This window comes from Leptodactylus fuscus, chromosome 11 (genome assembly GCF_031893055.1).
Source record: "Leptodactylus fuscus isolate aLepFus1 chromosome 11, aLepFus1.hap2, whole genome shotgun sequence".
NCBI classification, from domain to species: domain Eukaryota; kingdom Metazoa; phylum Chordata; class Amphibia; order Anura; family Leptodactylidae; genus Leptodactylus; species Leptodactylus fuscus.
Genome location: NC_134275.1, coordinates 9,883,133 through 9,904,262, shown reverse-complemented (window position 1 = coordinate 9,904,262; position 21,130 = coordinate 9,883,133). Strand labels below are relative to the sequence as shown.

At 40.3% G+C, this 21,130-nt stretch overlaps 1 protein-coding gene across 1 annotated transcript; it reads right to left on the bottom strand.

The window, feature by feature from the left end:
• Positions 1-931: 931 nt before the first annotated feature.
• Positions 932-21,113, bottom strand: TTF1 (transcription termination factor 1). The gene is made up of 13 exons (XM_075260269.1): positions 21,065-21,113; positions 17,658-17,867; positions 15,524-17,459; positions 15,183-15,358; positions 14,779-14,964; positions 10,461-10,539; positions 10,245-10,375; positions 9,265-9,472; positions 7,425-7,514; positions 2,126-2,191; positions 1,705-1,787; positions 1,232-1,311; positions 932-1,153 (listed from the first exon to the last, which is right to left on the bottom strand). The coding sequence occupies exons 2-13, from the start codon at positions 17,854-17,856 to the stop codon at positions 1,085-1,087; spliced, it is 3,303 nt and encodes a 1,100-aa protein (XP_075116370.1). The 5' UTR covers positions 17,857-17,867; positions 21,065-21,113; the 3' UTR covers positions 932-1,084.
• Positions 21,114-21,130: the final 17 nt, after the last annotated feature.

Genomic DNA, 21,130 nt, shown 5'->3' with positions numbered 1-21,130 from the left:
TCCAATGCTATAATTTTAAGAGCCGTAGAAAATGACCACCAGAGGCCAAAGGTCAATGTCTCCCAAATCTAGATCTAGGCCTGTCCTCTGCTCCTTCTTCCTCATGGCATTGAATATCAGAAACTGAACTGGTTTTACGGTGTACACGGTAAGAGAAGAACCTGGAACACCATCTTATATCTGCTCCACATACTACATGAAAGACTTCTCACAGGGTTACTGAACCCTTAAGTATCTCTGAGAACTTACCTGGCACATGCTGCATCATTGGGTGGCAAAAGATGGTGAAGGAGCCCACCACCCAAATCGCCGCCAACATAGTGAAGGTCAATAAACGGCACCCCCAATATAACCGCTCCTCTACACAGTCGCCTATCATCCGCAGGCACGTTTGCTATCTGTTCAGCAGCCCAAATCCGTCTCGGCTGTTATTGCCAATTTAAAGATCGACGATGGTTCTGGAGGTCTTAATGCGTTACGTGATTTCTTCTTACACGAAACAATTAGATCTGAAAAAATTCCCCTTCCCCGTAGGAGGGTACCCAAATCCCCTTTAATATTTGGTGCCCCCCCCTTCAGGGTATAGACAGTTTTTCAACGTGGCTGCGAGGTTGTTCCTGCCGCCATCTTGGAGAACTAAGCCCAGATCTTCTGTGGAGGTTGCTTGCTCCAGTCTGTCTGTGTTCACGTCATCCCAGACAGACTGGATGATGCTGAGATCAGACCTATATCTGTGAGCGCCCATATCAGCGCTCCAAAGGGCGCACTGCATGGTGATGAGTTTTAATTTCTATTTCCCTAAAAAAAACAAATGCAAACCTGTCTACACAAACGCTCAATAAAAACATAAAACCCATTTTGTAACGATTTTTTTTTTATAACCTAAAAAACTTGTATCTGTAACAAGATAAAGGGATTTACACAAACCATGTAAAATACTCAACTTTTTGTACAAATAAATTGAAAATCCGGACACGTCAAAGTCAGACAAAAACGTGGAGTCCTCTGAACTCTCAACATGAAGTGTGTGATGTCCTCGGCCACCCCAAGGCCTGACCTGTCCTGTGCGACCATCCGGAAGCTTCTACGATCCGTCGTGCTCGGTATATTCCTGAAACATTTCACTGATCAAGTATTGCTCTTGTCTCTTAGGCTGCGAAAATAAAACCCAGTGTGAGATTTACCAGCAAGGACACAAAGACAGTAGGGGAGAGCGGGCAGGTCTACGCACCTCGACGGGGATCTGCGTGGCTGTGGACAATTCTTCTTCAATCTTCGGCAGATAGTTATCGCACAAGTAATTCACCACTTCTAAACACGGGAGAAACATCGAAGATCAGGTGTGAATAAACTGCTAGCGTTTACGGTATGGGACAAATGTTTGTATATGGCATCGTATACTAGGCGGGGCCTGGGGACCTTGGGATGGCTCCGGGCCACCATGTACGTCCTGGTGTGCTAGAAGAGATTTTGGTTGGATGGTCGTAACCTGCGCTTGCCCAGTCCAGAAGTGACAGCTCAGCTTGACATCCCCACCTACCCCTATTGGGTCTACCGAAGAGACCACAACCATGTTACCCTGCTACAGTTTGACGCGGTTAACCAATATGGCTGCCGGTTAAACTGATTAATAACACAGACCCAACTAAAAAGACTTGTAGCCCATAAATACCCATAGAGGTAAAAGCCGTGCCTATAACCTACCGTATAAACGCAATTTCTTCCAGTCCGGGATGCTGTGTTTCAAGGCGATAAATTTGTTTTGGGTGATGAAGGGTGGAACATTCCTGAAAGATAAGAAGACTCATGAGAAGACCTTACTAACCAGCAAACCCTCTAGAAATATCTGATTAATATTACCCAGACTACACAGAACAGCCATGAGAGGGCCAAGACAATGTCCCCTACTGGCCATCTTGACTCATGTCTCCTAAAGACCAAAGTCTTCTGTCACTGTACACACAACTACCCAGGACAGACACCCAAAGCACAGCAACAGCCCCCGCACTGACCGAATACAGCCCTCTCTGTGGCCAACCACATTATTGCTATAGGATGAGGTATTAGTAACGGGGGGGGGGGGGGGGGGGGGGGGGGGGGGCACAAAATACTGAATGATCTTTACCCAATAACGTTACTCAGCTTGTCCCATTCCACATCACCGTAGTCCCTACATCCGGTGTCACGTAACCTGTGTATAAGAAAATAGTAAGATAAAACATGACAATCTCCACTATTATTGTAGTTATATTCTTGTACATAGGAGGTAGTATTATAGTAGTTATATTCTTGTATATAGGAGCAGTATTATAGTAGTTATATTCTTGTACATAGGAGTAGTATTATAGTAGTTATATTCTTGTACATAGGAGGTAGTATTATAGTAGTTATATTCTTGTACATAGGAGGTAGTATTATAGTAGTTATATTCTTGTACATAGGAGGTAGTATTATAGTAGTTATATTCTTGTACATAGGGGGTAGTATTATAGTAGTTATATTCTTGTACATAGGAGTAGTATTATAGTAGTTATATTCTTGTACATAGGAGGTAGTATTATAGTAGTTATATTCTTGTATATAGGGGCAGTATTATAGTAGTTATATTCTTGTACATAGGAGTAGTATTATAGTAGTTATATTCTTGTACATAGGAGTAGTATTATAGTAGTTATATTCTTGTACATAGGAGCAGTATTATAGTAGTTATATTCTTGTACATAGTAGTAGTATTATAGTAGTTATATTCTTGTACATAGGAGGTAGTATTATAGTAGTTATATTCTTGTATATAGGGGCAGTATTATAGTAGTTATATTCTTGTACATAGGAGTAGTATTATAGTAGTTATATTCTTGTACATAGGAGGTAGTATTATAGTAGTTATATTCTTGTACATAGCAGTAGTATTATAGCAGTTATATTCTTGTACATAGGAGCAGTATTATAGTAGTTATATTCTTGTATATAGGGGCAGTATTATAGTAGTTATATTCTTGTACATAGGAGCAGTATTATAGTAGTTATATTCTTGTACATAGGGGGTAGTATTATAGTAGTTATATTCTTGTACATAGGAGGTAGTATTATAGTAGTTATATTCTTGTACATAGGAGGTAGTATTATAGTAGTTATATTATTGTACATAGGAGTAGTATTATAGTAGTTACAGTCCTATGAAAAAGTTTGGGCACCCCTATTAATCTTAATCATTTTTAGTTCTAAATATTTTGGTATTTGCAGCAGCCATTTCAGTCTGATATATCTAATAACTGATGGACACAGTAATATTTCAGGATTGAAATGAGGTTTATTGTACTAACAGAAAATGTGCAATATGCATTAAACCAAAATTTGACCGGTGCAAAAGTATGGGCACCTCAACAGAAAAGTGACATTAATATTTAGTAGATCCTCCTTTTGCAAAGATAACAGCCTCTAGTCGCTTCCTGTAGCTTTTAATCAGTTCCTGGATCCTGGATAAAGGTATTTTGGACAAACAATTCAAGTTCAGTTAAGTTAGATGGTCGCCGAGCATGGACAGCCCGCTTCAAATCATCCCACAGATGTTCAATGATATTCAGGTCTGGGGACTGGGATGGCCATTCCAGAACATTGTAATTGTTCCTCTGCATGAATGCCTGAGTTGATTTGGAGCGGTGTTTTGGATCATTGTCTTGCTGAAATATCCATCCCCGGCGTAACTTCAACTTCGTCACTGATTCTTGAACATTATTCTCAAGAATCTGCTGATACTGAGTGGAATCCATGCGACTCTCAACTTTAACAAGATTCCCGATGCCGGCATTGGCCACACAGCCCCAAAGCATGATGGAACCTCCACCAAATTTTACAGTGGGTAGCATGTGTTTTTCTTGGAATGCTGTTTCTTTTTGGACGCCATGCATAACGCCTTTTTTCATAACCAAACAACTCAATTTTTGTTTCCAAAATGAAGCTGCCTTGTCCAAATGTGCTTTTGCATACCTCAGGCAACTCTATTTGTGGCGTACGTGCAGAAACGGCTTCTTTCTCATCACTCTCCCATACAGCTTCTATTTGTGCAAAGTGCGCTGTATAGTTGACCGATGCACAGTGACACCATCTGCAGCAAGATGATGCTGCAGCTCTTTGGAGGTGGTCTGTGGATTGTCCTTGACTGTTCTCTCCATTCTTCTTCTCTGCCTTTCTGATATTTTTCTTGGCCTGCCACTTCTGGGCTTAACAAGAACTGTCCCTGTGCTCTTCCATTTCCTTACTATGTTCCTCACAGTGGAAACTGACAGGTTAAATCTCTGAGACAACTTTTTGTATCCTTCCCCTGAACAACTATGTTGGACAATCTTTGTTTTCAGATCATTTGAGAGTTGTTTTGAGTAGCCCATGATGCCACTCTTCAGAGGAGATTCAAATAGGAGAACAACTTGCAATTGGCCACCTTAAATACCTTTTCTTATGATTGGATACATCTGGCTATGAAGTTCAAAGCTCACTGAGGTTACAAAACCAATTTTGTGCTTCAGTAAGTCAGTAAAAAGTAGTTAGGGGAATTCAAATCAATAAAATGATAAGGGTGCCCATACTTTTGCACCGGTCAAATTTTGGTTTAATGCATATTGCACATTTTCTGTTAGTACAATAAACCTCATTTCAATCCTGAAATATTACTGTGTCCATCAGTTATTAGATATATCAAACTGAAATGGCTATTGCAAACACCAAAATATTTAGAACAAAAAATGATTAAGATTAATAGGGGTGCCCAAACTTTTTCATAGGACTGTATATTCTTGTACATAGGAGTAGTATTATAGTAGTTATATTCTTGTACATAGGAGCAGTATTATAGTAGTTATATTCTTGTACATAGGAGCAGTATTATAGTAGTTATATTCTTGTACATAGGAGTAGTATTATAGTAGTTATATTCTTGTACATAGGAGGTAGTATTATAGTAGTTATATTCTTGTACATAGGGGGCAGTACTATCCTATTAATATTATAAATGTGAAAGTTTGTGGGTTTGGATGTTTGCATGTTCGGATGTTTGTTCCTCAATCACGGAAAAGCCGCTCCACCGATTTGGCTGAAAGTTTCCACAAACATAGTCACTACACCCGATTAAACAATAGGCTACTTTTCGTCACAATAGCGCACATACGTTTGTGCCAGGACCCCCACAAAACCCAAACTCACATCACCATCTCTGCAATCTCACACACTTTAGACCATAGCAAGCCACAAAATTCATATTGTCCTCTACAGCCTCGCTCCTAACCCCACACAATCACATATACATATACTTTACCACTTTGCCCCTCACCTTAACGATACTCCAGGAGGCTCTCTTTAACGCTCCGGAGTAGCCATGTTTGCCGAGCCCCACCGCTCTGACAATCCACGACACCGCCCACCCATGTTAATACCCCTAGGGGGTCTAATAAATGCAAAAAAAAAAGTTTAAAAAAAGTAAAAAAAAATATAAAAAATAAAATGGATTAAAAATTCAAATCACCCCCCTTTCCCTAGAACACATATAAAAGTAGTTAAAAACTGTGAAACACATACATGTTAGGTATCCTCGCGTCCGAAATCGCCCGCTCTACAAAGCTATACAAATATTTTTCCTATTCGGTAAACGCCGTAGCGGGAACAATGGTCAAAAGTGCCAAACCGCCATTTTTTCACTGTTTTGATTCTGATAAAAATTTGAATAAAAACTAATCAAAGCAATAACATTTCCCGAAAATGGTAGAACTACACAGTACACCAAGTCCCGCAAAAAAAGACGCCCTATACATCTCCGTACACGCACCTATAAAAAAGTTACGGCTGTCAGAATATGGCAACTTTTAAAAAAAAATTTTTTAACACAGTTTTGGATTTTTTTTAAGGGGTCAAAATGTAAATAAAACCATATAAATTTGGTATCCCCAGCATCGTAACGAAATACAGAATACAGGGGACATGTCATTTTGGTTGCACAGTGAACGCCGTAAAACCAAAGCTCGTAAGAAAGTCGCAGAAATGCATTTTTTCTTCAAATCCACCCCATTCTGAATTTTTTCCCTGCTTCCCAGTACATTATATAGAATAAATAATGGTGGCATCATGAAGAAAAATCTGTCCCGCAAAAATTAAGACCTCATATGGCTCTGGGAGCGGAGAAATAAAAAAGTTATGGGGTTTAGAAGGAGGGGAGTCAAAAACGAAAATCAAAAAATGCCATCGGCGGGAAAGGGTTAATTTCAAATACTTCTGTCCCAAAGTCACTATGTAAAGTTTCTCACAACACCGTATATATAGCAGCTCAAATACAAAGTAACTTCAACACAAAAGTCTCACGTATTCTCTGAATTACAGCAAAAACAAGATACAAACTTACATTTCATATCCCATACCATATACACAGTACGAAAACCTTACCCACACCTGTATATACCCACTGCTACAATCACCGCAGACGAAGTCGCGGGTACCAGCTAGTAGTAGTTATATTCTTGTACATAGGAGTAGTATTATAGTAGTTATATTCTTGTACATAGGAGCAGTATTATAGTAGTTATATTCCTGTACATAGGAGTAGTATTATAGTAGTTATATTCTTGTACATAGGAGTAGTATTATAGTAGTTATATTCTTGTACATAGGAGTAGTATTATAGTAGTTATATTCTTGTACATAGGAGTAGTATTATAGTAGTTATATTCTTGTACATAGGAGCAGTATTATAGTAGTTATATTCTTGTACATAGGAGTAGTATTATAGTAGTTATATTCTTGTACATAGGAGCAGTATTATAGTAGTTATATTCTTGTACATAGGAGTAGTATTATTGTAGTTATATTCTAGTACATAGGAGCAGTATTATAGTAGTTATATTCTTGTACACAGGAGTAGTATTATAGTAGTTATATTCTTGTACATAGGAGGTAGTATTATAGTAGTTATATTCTTGTACACAGGAGCAGTATTATAGTAGTTATATTCTTGTACATAGGAGGTAGTATTATAGTAGTTATATTCTTGTACATAGGAGCAGTATTATAGTAGTTATATTCTTGTACATAGGAGGTAGTATTATAGTAGTTATATTCTTGTACATAGGAGCAGTATTATAGTAGTTATATTCTTGTACATAGGAGCAGTATTATAGTAGTTATATTCTTGTACATAGGAGTAGTATTATAGTAGTTATATTCTTGTACATAGGAGGTAGTATTATAGTAGTTATATTCTTGTACATAGGAGCAGTATTATAGTAGTTATATTCTTGTACATAGGAGTAGTATTATAGTAGTTATATTCTTGTACATAGGAGTAGTATTATAGTAGTTATATTCTTGTACATAGTGGCAGTATTATAGTAGTTATATTCTTGTACACAGAGGGCAGTATTGTATCACTGGGCAATACAACGTACCATCTGATCATTTTTTTGTAGGATTGTTTCGCTAGCAGTCCTTGAAATGGATTGACATAATTGTTCATTCGCAGCAGAATAAGCTCAAACCTAAAAGAGATTAGAAATAGTTTCAAATTAAAAGAATATAAAAAGATCAGACAAGCAAAGATCCGTTTGAAGCAAAGCAGTGGAGGCTCCAAAAAAAAAAAGGGGGGGGGGGAATATATCTGCGCTTTCCAGGTGAAAAAACTTTATTGCAGGCCTTAGCACACTACGCGTTTTGGAGATTTAGAAACTTCTTTTTCAAGTGTAAATGAGACAGATCAGTACGTGCTGTGTAAAGCCTGTATTGGGTTTCGGCCATCCTTGGTGAGAGGGACCATCCAGCTGGCACTAAAACATATTGATCACATTATATTAATAGATACGCCCCTATACAAGGATTGTCGTACAGTTACAGCATCAGAGGATGGAGCCAGGCCCTGTTTTAGGTCATTAGATGGCTGCTGGGCTGAAACGCGTAGTGTGCATTGAGCTCCAATAAAGTCTTTTCACCTGGACGCTGGGCGATCCTGCAGTTTCCATACATTGGATTGATGTGCACGTTCAGTAGTTGTGGCTCATCACAACTAACACGGTAAAACTGCAACATTGGCAATAAAGTGTATATACGTCTGCTCTGTAAACTCTCTACCTGTTTATCCTGGACCCACCCCGATCACGGTATTCCTATAGACACGTGTAGGGTTTACCTAATTTTCTCCACTATACTTTTTATTCTCTGTTGTATATACAAACAATATTACACTATATGCCGCAGCAGTATTACAGTATCCTCATGTACACAGGGGCAGTATTACAGAATCCTCATGTACACAGGGGGCAGTATTACAGTATCCTCATGTACACAGGGGCAGTATTACAGAATCCTCATGTACACAGGGGGCAGTATTACAGTATCCTCATGTACACAGGGGGCAGTATTACAGAATCCTCATGTACACAGGGGGCAGTATTACAGTATCCTCATGTACACAGGGGCAGTATTACAGAATCCTCATGTACACAGGGGGCAGTATTACAGTATCCTCATGTACACAGGGGGCAGTATTACAGTATCCTCATGTACACAGGGGCAGTATTACAGTATCCTCATGTACACAGGGGCAGTATTACAGTATCCTCATGTACACAGGGGCAGTATTACAGTATCCTCATGTACACAGGGGCAGTATTACAGTATCCTCATGTACACAGGGGCAGTATTACAGTATCCTCATGTACACAGGGGCAGTATTACAGTATCCTCATGTACACAGGGGCAGTATTACAGTATCCTCATGTACACAGGGGCAGTATTACAGTATCCTCATGTACACAGGGGCAGTATTACAGTATCCTCATGTACACAGGGGCAGTATTACAGTATCCTCATGTACACAGGGGCAGTATTACAGTATCCTCATGTACACAGGGGGCAGTATTACAGTATCGTCATGTACACAGGGGCAGTATTACAGTATCCTCATGTACACAGGGGGCAGTATTACAGTATCGTCATGTACACAGGGGCAGTATTACAGTATCCTCATGTACACAGGGGCAGTATTACAGTATCCTCATGTACACAGGGGCAGTATTACAGTATCCTCATGTACACAGGGGGCAGTATTACAGTATCCTCATGTACACAGGGGGCAGTATTACAGTATCCTCATGTACACAGGGGGCAGTATTAGGTGAACTACATATAAAATCTGGTCTTCTCCATGATATTAGAATTCTGAACGATACAATGAATATAATGCTACACTGGCTGATAGTTAGTAACCTTCAGACATATAACACATATACTTACCATTTTCGCTTACAATGTGACCAGTTTCTTGTCTGAACCTTTTCCTGTATCCTGACCCATGATATACCCTTGTACAGCCTCTCCTTAGGTATGGTCACCAATGCTTCACCATTACTACTCGTCTTCTGAAGCGATGCCAGGACATATTCCTTCACTGAGCTGATCAGAAGGTTCATTTCGTCCAAGCTCCACTTCCCAGTATTCAATTCTAGACAACGGAATATACAGCAAGACGACTGTGAGGTGAGGAGTGCGAGGTGCCTAGTATATATAGTGAAATCTAGGGAGAGGGGTCTTCTCTATAAAATGGACTTTGGGGGAGGGGTCACTGTATTTCAGAGGTTATTTATACTACACTAACACAACATCACTAACAAGGCAATGCAGCGCCTGAGCTGTCTGGTGAGTTCCTTGGTCTTCATGACGCTGTTTGTTCACTAGTGTTCTCTAACAAACCACTGAGGCCTTCACAGAACACACACATTATATATATATATATATATATATATATATATATATATATATATATATATATTTACACACAGCTGGAATCTATTAACTCATTAAGTGACTTCTGACAATTGTGTGCACTGGATTATATTCAGGGGCATCAGTGTTCAGGGGGGCTGAAGACTTTGTAACGTCACATTTTTATTGGATTAAAATTATGATAACCTTGTATCCTTTTCCTTCCATTTCACAATTATCTGAAACTTTGTGTTATTGTCACTGAAAATCTCAAGAAAATACATTTATGGTTTTGGTTGTGACAAAATGTGAAAAAGTTCAAGGGGTGTGAAGAGTTTTGCAAACCATTGTATATACTGAGCCTGAGACCACTGTATACAGACACTGAGGTAGTAGTGGAGTGAAGCGTAAGAAATAATAGCAATGCAGGACACATATACAGATAGGTCATGTATATAGAGCGTATAGCAAGATATCAAGCCATACTGGAAGTGGAGCCCTGCACGTCTCACCTGATCGCATCTGCGAGGCCTTTAAAGAAGGGGAAAATTTAGTGCGATTCATTAACAACGAAATTTTCAGCCAATTATTCCCATGTAACTCTAGAAGCTTCTTCAGCCTTTCCACCTCCTCCAAGGAATATCTAAAAAAGAGGACGAGCGCGGTCATCAACATGGAGCGAACAGATAGAAGGAGAAGAACGGCACAAACTATGAACAGGAGCTTACCGTCCTCTAACAGTAGCGGGGTCATATAACATCGCAGCTCTGTTATTCACCTCATTGAGGCGGCGGAATAATCCTGCACCTGAGTAACAACCAAAATAAATTATACAGAAGTGTTATAATAGTTATATTCTTGTACATAGGAGCAGTATTATAGTAGTTATATATTTATTTATTTTTTTTAAATGTAGATTGTGAGCCCCACATAGAGCTCACAATGTACAATTTTTCCCTATCAGTATGTCTTTGGAATATGGGATGGAAATCCATGCAAACACGGGAAGAACATACAAACTCCTTGCAGATGTTTTTTTGCCCTTGGCGGGATTTGAACACCAGGACTCCAGCGCTGCAAGGCTGCAGTGCTAACCACTGAGCCACCGTGTGGCCCCATAGTAGTTATATTCTTGTACATAGGAGTAGTATTATAGTAGTTATATTCTTGTACATAGGAGTAGTATTATAGTAGTTATATTCTTGTACATAGGAGCAGTATTATAGTAGTTATATTCTTGTACATAGGAGTAGTATTATAGTGGTTATATTCTTGTACATAGGAGTAGTATTATAGTAGTTATATTCTTGTACATAGGAGCAGTATTATAGTGGTTATATTCTTGTACATAGGAGTAGTATTATAGTGGTTATATTCTTGTACATAGGAGCAGTATTATAGTAGTTATATTCTTGTACATAGGAGTAGTATTATAGTAGTTATATTCTTGTACATAGGAGGTAGTATTATAGTAGTTATATTCTTGTACATAGGAGTAGTATTATAGTAGTTATATTCTTGTACATAGGAGCAGTATTATAGTAGTTATATTCTTGTACATAGGAGCAGTATTATAGTAGTTATATATTTATTTTTTTTAAATGTAGATTGTGAGCCCCACATAGAGCTCACAATGTACAATTTTTCCCTATCAGTATGTCTTTGGAATATGGGATGGAAATCCATGCAAACACGGGAAGAACATACAAACTCCTTGCAGATGTTTTTTTGCCCTTGGCGGGATTTGAACACCAGGACTCCAGCGCTGCAAGGCTGCAGTGCTAACCACTGAGCCACCGTGTGGCCCCATAGTAGTTATATTCTTGTACATAGGAGTAGTATTATAGTAGTTATATTCTTGTACATAGGAGGTAGTATTATAGTAGTTATATTCTTGTACATAGGAGGTAGTATTATAGTAGTTATATTCTTGTACATAGGAGGTAGTATTATAGTAGTTATATTCTTGTACATAGGAGGTAGTATTATAGTAGTTATATTCTTGTACATAGGAGGTAGTATTATAGTAGTTATATTCTTGTACATAGGAGTAGTATTATAGTAGTTATATTCTTGTACATAGGAGTAGTATTATAGTAGCTATATTCTTGTACATAGGAGGTAGTATTATAGTAGTTATATTCTTGTACATAGGAGGTAGTATTATAGTAGTTATATTCTTGTACATAGGAGGTAGTATTATAGTAGTTATATTCTTGTACATAGGAGTAGTATTATAGTAGTTATATTCTTGTACATAGGAGGTAGTATTATAGTAGTTATATTCTTGTACATAGGAGCAGTATTATAGTAGTTATATTCTTGTACATAGGAGGTAGTATTATAGTAGTTATATTCTTGTACATAGGAGGTAGTATTATAGTAGTTATATTCTTGTACATAGGAGGTAGTATTATAGTAGTTATATTCTTGTACATAGGAGCAGTATTATAGTAGTTATATTCTTGTACATAGGAGTAGTATTATAGTAGTTATATTCTTGTACATAGGAGTAGTATTATAGTAGTTATATTCTTGTACATAGGGGCAGTATTATAGTAGTTATATTCTTGTACATAGGAGTAGTATTATAGTAGTTATATTCTTGTACATAGGAGGTAGTATTATAGTAGTTATATTCTTGTACATAGGAGCAGTATTATAGTGGTTATATTCTTGTACATAGGAGCAGTATTATAGTGGTTATATTCTTGTACATAGGAGCAGTATTATAGTAGTTACAGTCCTATGAAAAAGTTTGGGCACCCCTATTAATCTTAATCATTTTTTGTTCTAAATATTTTGGTGTTTGCAGCAGCCATTTCAGTTTGATATATCTAATAACTGATGGACACAGTAATATTTCAGGATTGAAATGAGGTTTATTGTACTAACAGAAAATGTGCAATATGCATTAAACCAAAATTTGACCGGTGCAAAAGTATGGGCACCCTTATCATTTTATTGATTTGAATTCCCCTAACTACTTTTTACTGACTTACTGAAGCACAAAATTGGTTTTGTAACCTCAGTGAGCTTTGAACTTCATAGCCAGATGTATCCAATCATAAGAAAAGGTATTTAAGGTGGCCAATTGCAAGTTGTTCTCCTATTTGAATCTCCTCTGAAGAGTGGCATCATGGGCTACTCAAAACAACTCTCAAATGATCTGAAAACAAAGATTGTTCAACATAGTTGTTCAGGGGAAGGATACAAAAAGTTGTCTCAGAGATTTAACCTGTCAGTTTCCACTGTGAGGAACATAGTAAGGAAATGGAAGACCACAGGGACAGTTCTTGTTAAGCCCAGAAGTGGCAGGCCAAGAAAAATATCAGAAAGGCAGAGAAGAAGAATGGTGAGAACAGTCAAGGACAATCCACAGACCACCTCCAAAGAGCTGCAGCATCATCTTGCTGCAGATGGTGTCACTGTGCATCGGTCAACTATACAGCGCACTTTGCACAAGGAGAAGCTGTATGGGAGAGTGATGAGAAAGAAGCCATTTCTGCACGTACGCCACAAATAGAGTTGCCTGAGGTATGAAAAAGCACATTTGGACAAGGCAGCTTCATTTTGGAAACAAAAATTGAGTTGTTTGGTTATGAAAAAAGGCGTTATGCATGGCGTCCAAAAAGAAACAGCATTCCAAGAAAAACACATGCTACCCAATGTAAAATTTGGTGGAGGTTCCACCATGCTTTGGGGCTGTGTGGCCAATGCCGGCATCGGGAATCTTGTTAAAGTTGAGAGTCGCATGGATTCCACTCAGTATCAGCAGATTCTTGAGAATAATGTTCAAGAATCAGTGACGAAGTTGAAGTTACGCCGGGGATGGATATTTCAGCAAGACAATGATCCAAAACACCGCTCCAAATCCTCAGGCATTCATGCAGAGGAACAATTACAATGTTCTGGAATGGCCATCCCAGTCCCCAGACCTGAATATCATTGAACATCTGTGGGATGATTTGAAGCGGGCTGTCCATGCTCGGCGACCATCTAACTTAACTGAACTTGAATTGTTTGTCCAAAATACCTTTATCCAGGATCCAGGAACTGATTAAAAGCTACAGGAAGCGACTAGAGGCTGTTATCTTTGCAAAAGGAGGATCTACTAAATATTAATGTCACTTTTCTGTTGAGTTGCCCATACTTTTGCACCGGTCAAATTTTGGTTTAATGCATATTGCACATTTTCTGTTAGTACAATAAACCTCATTTCAATCCTGAAATATTACTGTGTCCGTCAGTTATTAGATATATCAAACTGAAATGGCTGTTGCAAATACCAAAATATTTAGAACTAAAAATGATTAAGATTAATAGGGTGCCCAAACTTTTTCATAGGACTGTATATCATTGTACATAGGGGGCAGCATTATAGTCGTTATATTCTTGTACATAGGAGTAGTATTATAGTAGTTATATTCTTGTACATAGGGGGCAGTATTATAGTCGTTATATTCTTGTACATAGGAGTAGTATTATAGTAGTTATATTCTTGTACATAGGAGGTAGTATTATAGTAGTTATATTCTTGTACATAGGGGCAGTATTATAGTAGTTATATTCTTGTACATAGGAGTAGTATTATAGTAGTTATATTCTTGTACATAGGAGTAGTATTATAGTAGTTATATTCTTGTACATAGGAGGTAGTATTATAGTAGTTATATTCTTGTACATAGGGGCAGTATTATAGTAGTTATATTCTTGTACATAGGAGTAGTATTATAGTAGTTATATTCTTGTACATAGTAGGTAGTATTATAGTAGTTATATTCTTGTACATAGGAGCAGTATTATAGCAGTTATATTCTTGTACATAGGAGGTAGTATTATACTAGTTATATTCTTGTACATAGGAGGTAGTATTATAGTAGTTATATTCTTGTACATAGGAGCAGTATTATAGTAGTTATATTCTTGTACATAGGAGCAGTATTATAGTAGTTATATTCTTGTACATAGGAGGTAGTATTATACTTGTTATATTCTTGTACATAGGAGCAGTATTATAGTAGTTATATTTTAAGATCACTTTACCGATCCGTTGTCGAAAATGATATAGTCTTTTCAGTTCTGTGATTGTGCTTTTGTTTTCAGGATACCGATATGGATGGAGAAGCATCAGTGCTGAATCTATTCCCACTTGTAACATAAACTGTTGCACGTTCTTCTTGATCAGTTCATCTTCTTCTATAGTAAATTGGCCGGTTCGGAACTTAATTCCTGAAAATTGCACAAGGCAGCATTTAATGGGATTTTTTTGATATTTACAAAAATGGAGCCAATACAATGGCCGATAACAAGGGGCAATAGCTTGCAGTTTATTGCACAGAACATAGACGTAAGATGTGCATTAGCTCTGAAGCCCCTTTAATGCAATTAAATACTTAGCTCTCATTGGCTGCAGGTGTGCTTGGTTCAATATATGGAGACCCACGTACCTAGTCTATGGGCAGCTCGGATCCTCTCCAGCTCATGGTTGCCTATAAGATTATACATCTGCTTTTCAGTGATCTCTGGAAAATACTCCTTTATCAATGCGAGGTCTTGTTCCCGTATATAACGTCGTCTTCTTCCTTTTACAGTGTTTTCTGTGCCTTTGTCTGCAGCGCTTGGCCTGTTTATAGGTGGAGTTGGAAATAAGAAGGTTGTTTCCAGTAGACATAACAGAAGTAATCGCTGCCATCATCTCCACCTCCCCTATTCTTTACACTGCAGCGCTGCTTGTCAGGATTGGCTGCAATCATTATTATAGGACAGGTGTCTTCTATAATCAACTTACCTGTTGACATCTTCGTTGCGATTTTTGTGGATATTGTCTTGTGTAGCCAAATTCTGGTCAGAGTCTGCAGAAGTCTGGGGTCTGCTCCTTGCCCTGGTTGATGTTTCTTCTGCCTCTTCTTCCACATTCGCATTTCTTTCTACCTCTCGGCCCACCGATGACTGATTCCTCTCTGCAGAATCCATTGAGACATTGCCGTCTTCCAGTTGCACCTCTTCTGTGTGGATTTCAGATGTCTCCACCCTTGTGACCGTGGCTTTACTGTTTTTCACCTTCTTCTTCACATGTATTTGATCCTGGTCTACAACGTTGCTCACTGGTTCTGCGGTCTCTGAACCACCATGACTTGCCTTCTTCTGACTTGCATATTGGACCTTAGAATTCCACAATTCGGCCACTTTTGAAGGACTTGCTCCGTGATCTTTCTTTGGTCTCTTCTTTTTTTTCTGATTCGTTCCATCTTCTACATCAGTAGGTTTTCTATAGGGAGGTCCATGTCCTCCGAGGCCAGCTAAGCCAGCGACTTCATCCACTGTGGCATCATTGGCGTCTTGGTGAAGTTTATCCTTTCTTTTTTTCTTCTTCTTAATAAGTTGTTCTCCCCAATCCGTACATTCCTGCATTTTCGCTGCGGCTGTAGAATCATCTGGGGTCTTTTTTTGGGAGTAAAGTATATGAGAGGAATCGTCTTCCGGGAAACCTCCGTCAGCCTTCTTTTTCTTCTTGCTGTTATGTTGGTTCTCAAACACTTCCTCTACTGACCGATCTTTCTTATGTTTTTTCTTTTTTTTCTGACCTTCTGCATTTGTGTATGAGTCTTCATTGTTATAGAGGTCAGTCAAGGAGGACACATTATCCACCGAAATATCACCGGCCTCCTGCTGAGGTTCATCTGTTCTTTCTTTGTTTTTCTTCTTTTTCTTCTTCCTAACAGGTAATTCTGTCTCAGCCATACTTTCACCCACTTGCTGTAAAGTTTCATCTTCCTGGAGACAGTCATCATTCTTCTGCTTTTTCTTCTTCTTCTTCTTGCTTGTATGGTGGTCCTCAGGAACCAACAATTCCTCCATTGAGTCTCTAGTCTGGTCTGCACGTTCATCTCCTTGTTCTGTGTTCTTATGATGGTTTCTTTTGGTGTCCGGTCCCTCAGTTACACCATGGTGTCTATTGCTTTCTTCTCCACCACTCTTCCGCTTTGCTTTCTTACTTGTATGTTGGGCATCGGACGTCAATGATGCATCTTCTGAATGACTTTCCTGATGATCCTTTTTACCCTTTTTCATCCGTTGCCTACCTTCTATATCAGCAGGTTCTGCGCATATGGTTTTTTCAGGTAAATCTTCATCTCCACAAAGTCTCTTCATGTCTTTGGTTTTATGAGATTTTTTCATCTTTTCATTGCACTCCTGATGAAGGACAACTGAGGATGTGTCCATCTCGCCATCTTCCTTCCTTTTTTTCTTCTTTTTCTTAATATTTTTGCCTACTTGCTCTGGAGTCTCAGAACTAAGTTGCTCAGTGCCACCAAGTTGCCTATGACTTTCGTCATCATCTTCCTGGAGATCTCCACCACCCTTTTTCTTTTTCTTGGATTCAAGTGGAGTCTCAAAAACCAAAGACTCTTCCAGTAAATAGTCCTCGATAACTTGATCCTTCTTTGCTTTTTTCTTTTTCTTCTTTGACATACCTTCTAGATGAGTAAGTTCACTTGGTGGAGCTTCTTCAGTGACATCTTCAACTTTGTGAATTCTATCTGAGTCTTTGACTTTATCAGATTTTTTACATTTTTTTTTGTGCTTCCGATGAACAACAGAGGAATCGTCACCAGCTGTGATGTCATCATCTTCCTGGCCAGATTCTTCCTTTCTTTTTTTCTTCTTCTTCTTTGTGGAAGTTTCTTCATGTTCTTCTCCTTGCTCTTCATTGTAGTTGACAGCTGAAAAGAAGATGAGAAAATTTCCATAAATTCTGGGATAAACAAGAGGAAACTCCCCAATAAATGTTTAAGACTGTGGAAAAGGAAACACTGGTTCTCACCCTGGATTTCCCAAAACGGTTGGGTTCATATGATTGGTTATTGAGTCTACATCATGTGACACTGAGCAGTGCTATCCTATGGGGGTGTCCTACTCACCTGTTGAGGGGGCAGATTCTGGCTTCTGGGTCTTGCTATTTTTCCTCCCCTGTCCATCTTCTGTGTCACTACTGCCCAAGTACATGACATCAAGATTAGTGATTTTTCTTTTCTTCTTTTTTACTTTATCATGATTGGACAAGTGTGTGTCAGAGGTCACGTCCTGGTGTTTACGCTTTTTTCCTTGGCTTATGGCCATTGTATGACGCCCTGAAGAAAAGATAAATACTATGTAGTATACCTATATTAGAGAGCAAGAACAATAGAGCACAGCTTTTAGACTTGGAGTACCAGAGCTCCCGAGTCTAGTGATTCTTTTTATCACCTTTCACTTGACGAACCCAAAATACCCCATTACAGCAGAGAAATTCAGACTTTAACTAAAGCCCCATAGGCTTTGGTGCAAATGCTTAGCTTGGCTCCCATCACTGCCCTGACAACAATGTTTAATGAGAGGAGCAATTAAGGAACTCTCCTGGGCACATCTCCCTCTAAGAAGGGCAAACCAGAACCCTAATACCGTAAAACTACTAGATATAGAGGACCACACAGCATTCAGGTCTAGCATAGTGAAGATTACTGTCTGTATCCATGAAGGAATACAGGCAGTGAGAGGGTTAATAATTACATAGTAGATTAAGTGCAACATATAATCCAACCATGTTGATCCAGAAAACCTGAGGTGGATGTTAAAGGGGGAAGGAGTGAGTGGGCGGTGTAGGGATTCCGTCCTGTCTCCAAATATGCTGAATAAATCCCAATTCATCATCTCAGTGCTAAATGTTAGTAATCATAGCTCAATGTAAGGATCCTGGGAGGTCGTGGCAGTAACTGGGTAAAGATCCTTGGTGATCTAGGGCAGTGAATGGGTTAATTTAAGGATCCTTGGCAGTCTGCATTAGTGAAGGAGTTAAACGGATTCTACCATTAAAAACCTTTTTTTTCTCGTTTACACGACGGAATAGCCTTAAGAAAGTCTCTTCTTCTTCTACTTTTAGATGTCTTCTCCGCCCCACCTTTCGGTTAAAATCTCATTTTTCGCCGGTAGGCAAATGAGTTCTCTCGCAGGACTGGGGGCGTCCCCAATGCTGCGAGAGAACTCTCCAGCGCCGCCTCCATCTTCTTCAGGAATGGGGTATTCACGAGTCTTCTTCCGGGGACTGGCTTCAAACTTCTAGGCCTCGGGCAAAGCTGACTGCGTATACCCACCGGCCACAAGAAAATGGACGCTTACACAGTATTGTAAGCGGCTATTTTCTTGTGGCTGGCGGGCCTGTGCATTCAGCTTTGCCCGAGACCTAGAAGTTTGAAGCCAACCCCTGGAAGAAGACTCGTGAATACCCCGTTCCTGAACAAGATGAAGGCGGCGCTGGAGAGTTCTCTCACAGCATTGGGGATGCCCCCAGTGCTGTTTGAGCGCTGGGGCCTGCCCCCAGTGCTGTGAGATAACTTATTTGCATACCAGCGAAAAACGGGATTTTAACCGAACGGCGGGGTGGAGAAGACATCTAAAGGTAGGAGAAGAAGAGACTTTCTTGAGGCTATTCCGTCATGTCAACGAGAAAATAAGGTTTTTAATGGTAGAATCTAGAGATGAGCAAACACTATTCGAAACAGCCATTTCGAATAGCACGCTCCCTTAGAAATTAATGGATGTAGCCGGCATGCGGGGGGGGGTTAAGCGACCGGCAGCCGGCAAACTCATTCCATTCATTTCTATGGGAGCGTGCTATTCGGAACGGCCGTTTCGAATAGTGTTCGCTCATCTCTAGTAGAATCCCTTTAATGTAAGGATCCTTCGTAGTCTAGAGCAGTGAAGGGGTTAATGTAAGGATCTTTAGAGGTCTGGGTTAGTAAAGGGGTTAATGTAAGGATTAAAGATGAGGGAATATGCTCTATCGAATACCTCGGCTACATTGAGCTCCCGATGCAAAAACACTTCCGGGGCATCAAATTTTTACTGCCCCTCCCACCTTCCCTGGCGCCGGGAGCTATGCGGCCGAGGTAGTCGATCGAGCTCATCGCTCATCTCTAATAAGGATCCTGGGCAATCTGGGTTCGTTTAGGAGCAGTTCACACAGAGTTTTTTTGGTCCGGATTTTGACACGAAATCCGGCTCCAAAAACCGCCTCCTATTGACTTTAATGGGAGCCGTTCACGTGTTTTTTCCACGAGCAGTTTTTTCCGGCTCACAGAAAAACGAAGACCTGATGAGGTGGTTATACCGTCCGCCAAGCTGGGCTGCAGCACCATGAGAATAGGAGAGAACAGGTACTATTCCGTTATCGGGCCAGCAGCAGCGCAGTTCAGCAGCAGCTTTCGGGACAGCAGTTCAGCAGCGGGAATTACAATGACATCCGAGGACTGCTGGCCCGATGCTTGTGCCCAGTAACCAGTACATCGATGACCCCCCTCCCCCATCCTTCTCCTCCTGCCAGTGCTGCCCCCCAGCTCTCCTTACATCTTCCCCGTACCCTCTCCCCGCCACACGACTAGGCCTCACCTCAGCGCTAGTACCGAGACTGAAAGGAAAGACACCGGGGCTCAATCCAGGCCCTGACAAGAAACACGCCGACTATAGGAACGGTGAGCTACAGCGAGCCGGAGGGACAAACTTTCTGCAGCGTCCGGCGGCTATCTAGTAGCATTCATTGCTCAAGATTTACGGTGAGGCCTATTACAGGGAGAGGGTACGGGGCAGATGTAAGAAGAGCTGGGGGGCAGCACTGGAAGGAAGAGGAGGATGAGGGCATCGATCGATGTACTGCCTACTACACACAAGCACGGCCTCTATCATCGGGCCAGCATCGGCTTAGTCATGTGGCGGGGAGAGGGTACGGGGTAGATGTAAGGAGAGCTGGGGGGCAGCACTGGAAGGAGGAGGAGATGGAGGGGGGGTCATTGATGTACTGGCTACTGGGCACAAGCATCGGGCCAGCAGTCCTCGGATGTCATTGTAATTCCCGCTGCTGAACTGAACTGCTGTCCCGAAAGCTGGTGCTGAAATGCGCTGCTGCTGGCCCGATAACGGAATAGTACCAGAGAACATTCCCATCATCACATAGCGCACTTGTCAGCCACTCTTATGAGCTGTGATCCCACCTGCAATCCCTATAGCTACATACAGACCATGATGGCTGCCAGAAGACAACCTTGCATGCGCTCAGGACTGTGCTGCTCATAGAGGATACAACTGTAACAAACCCTCAGCTCTATTACATCAAGAAGCTCCTATCCACTGCCAGCAAGCAGAGCTGAGGCCTCACATACACAGACAGGCCCAAGCGCAGCCCTTGGTAACCAGAATGTATTTACATGGGACTGATGGTGTAATCTGCAGCCCCCCTAATACACGGGGCGCCCCCTGAGCCCCGCCGTCACCTTCTCTCCCCCCCGCAGACACTCACCAGCTTCTTATTCCGGAAAACGTGTTTATTCTGGAAGACGGAAGTGACGTCTCCAGGGCAAAGTTC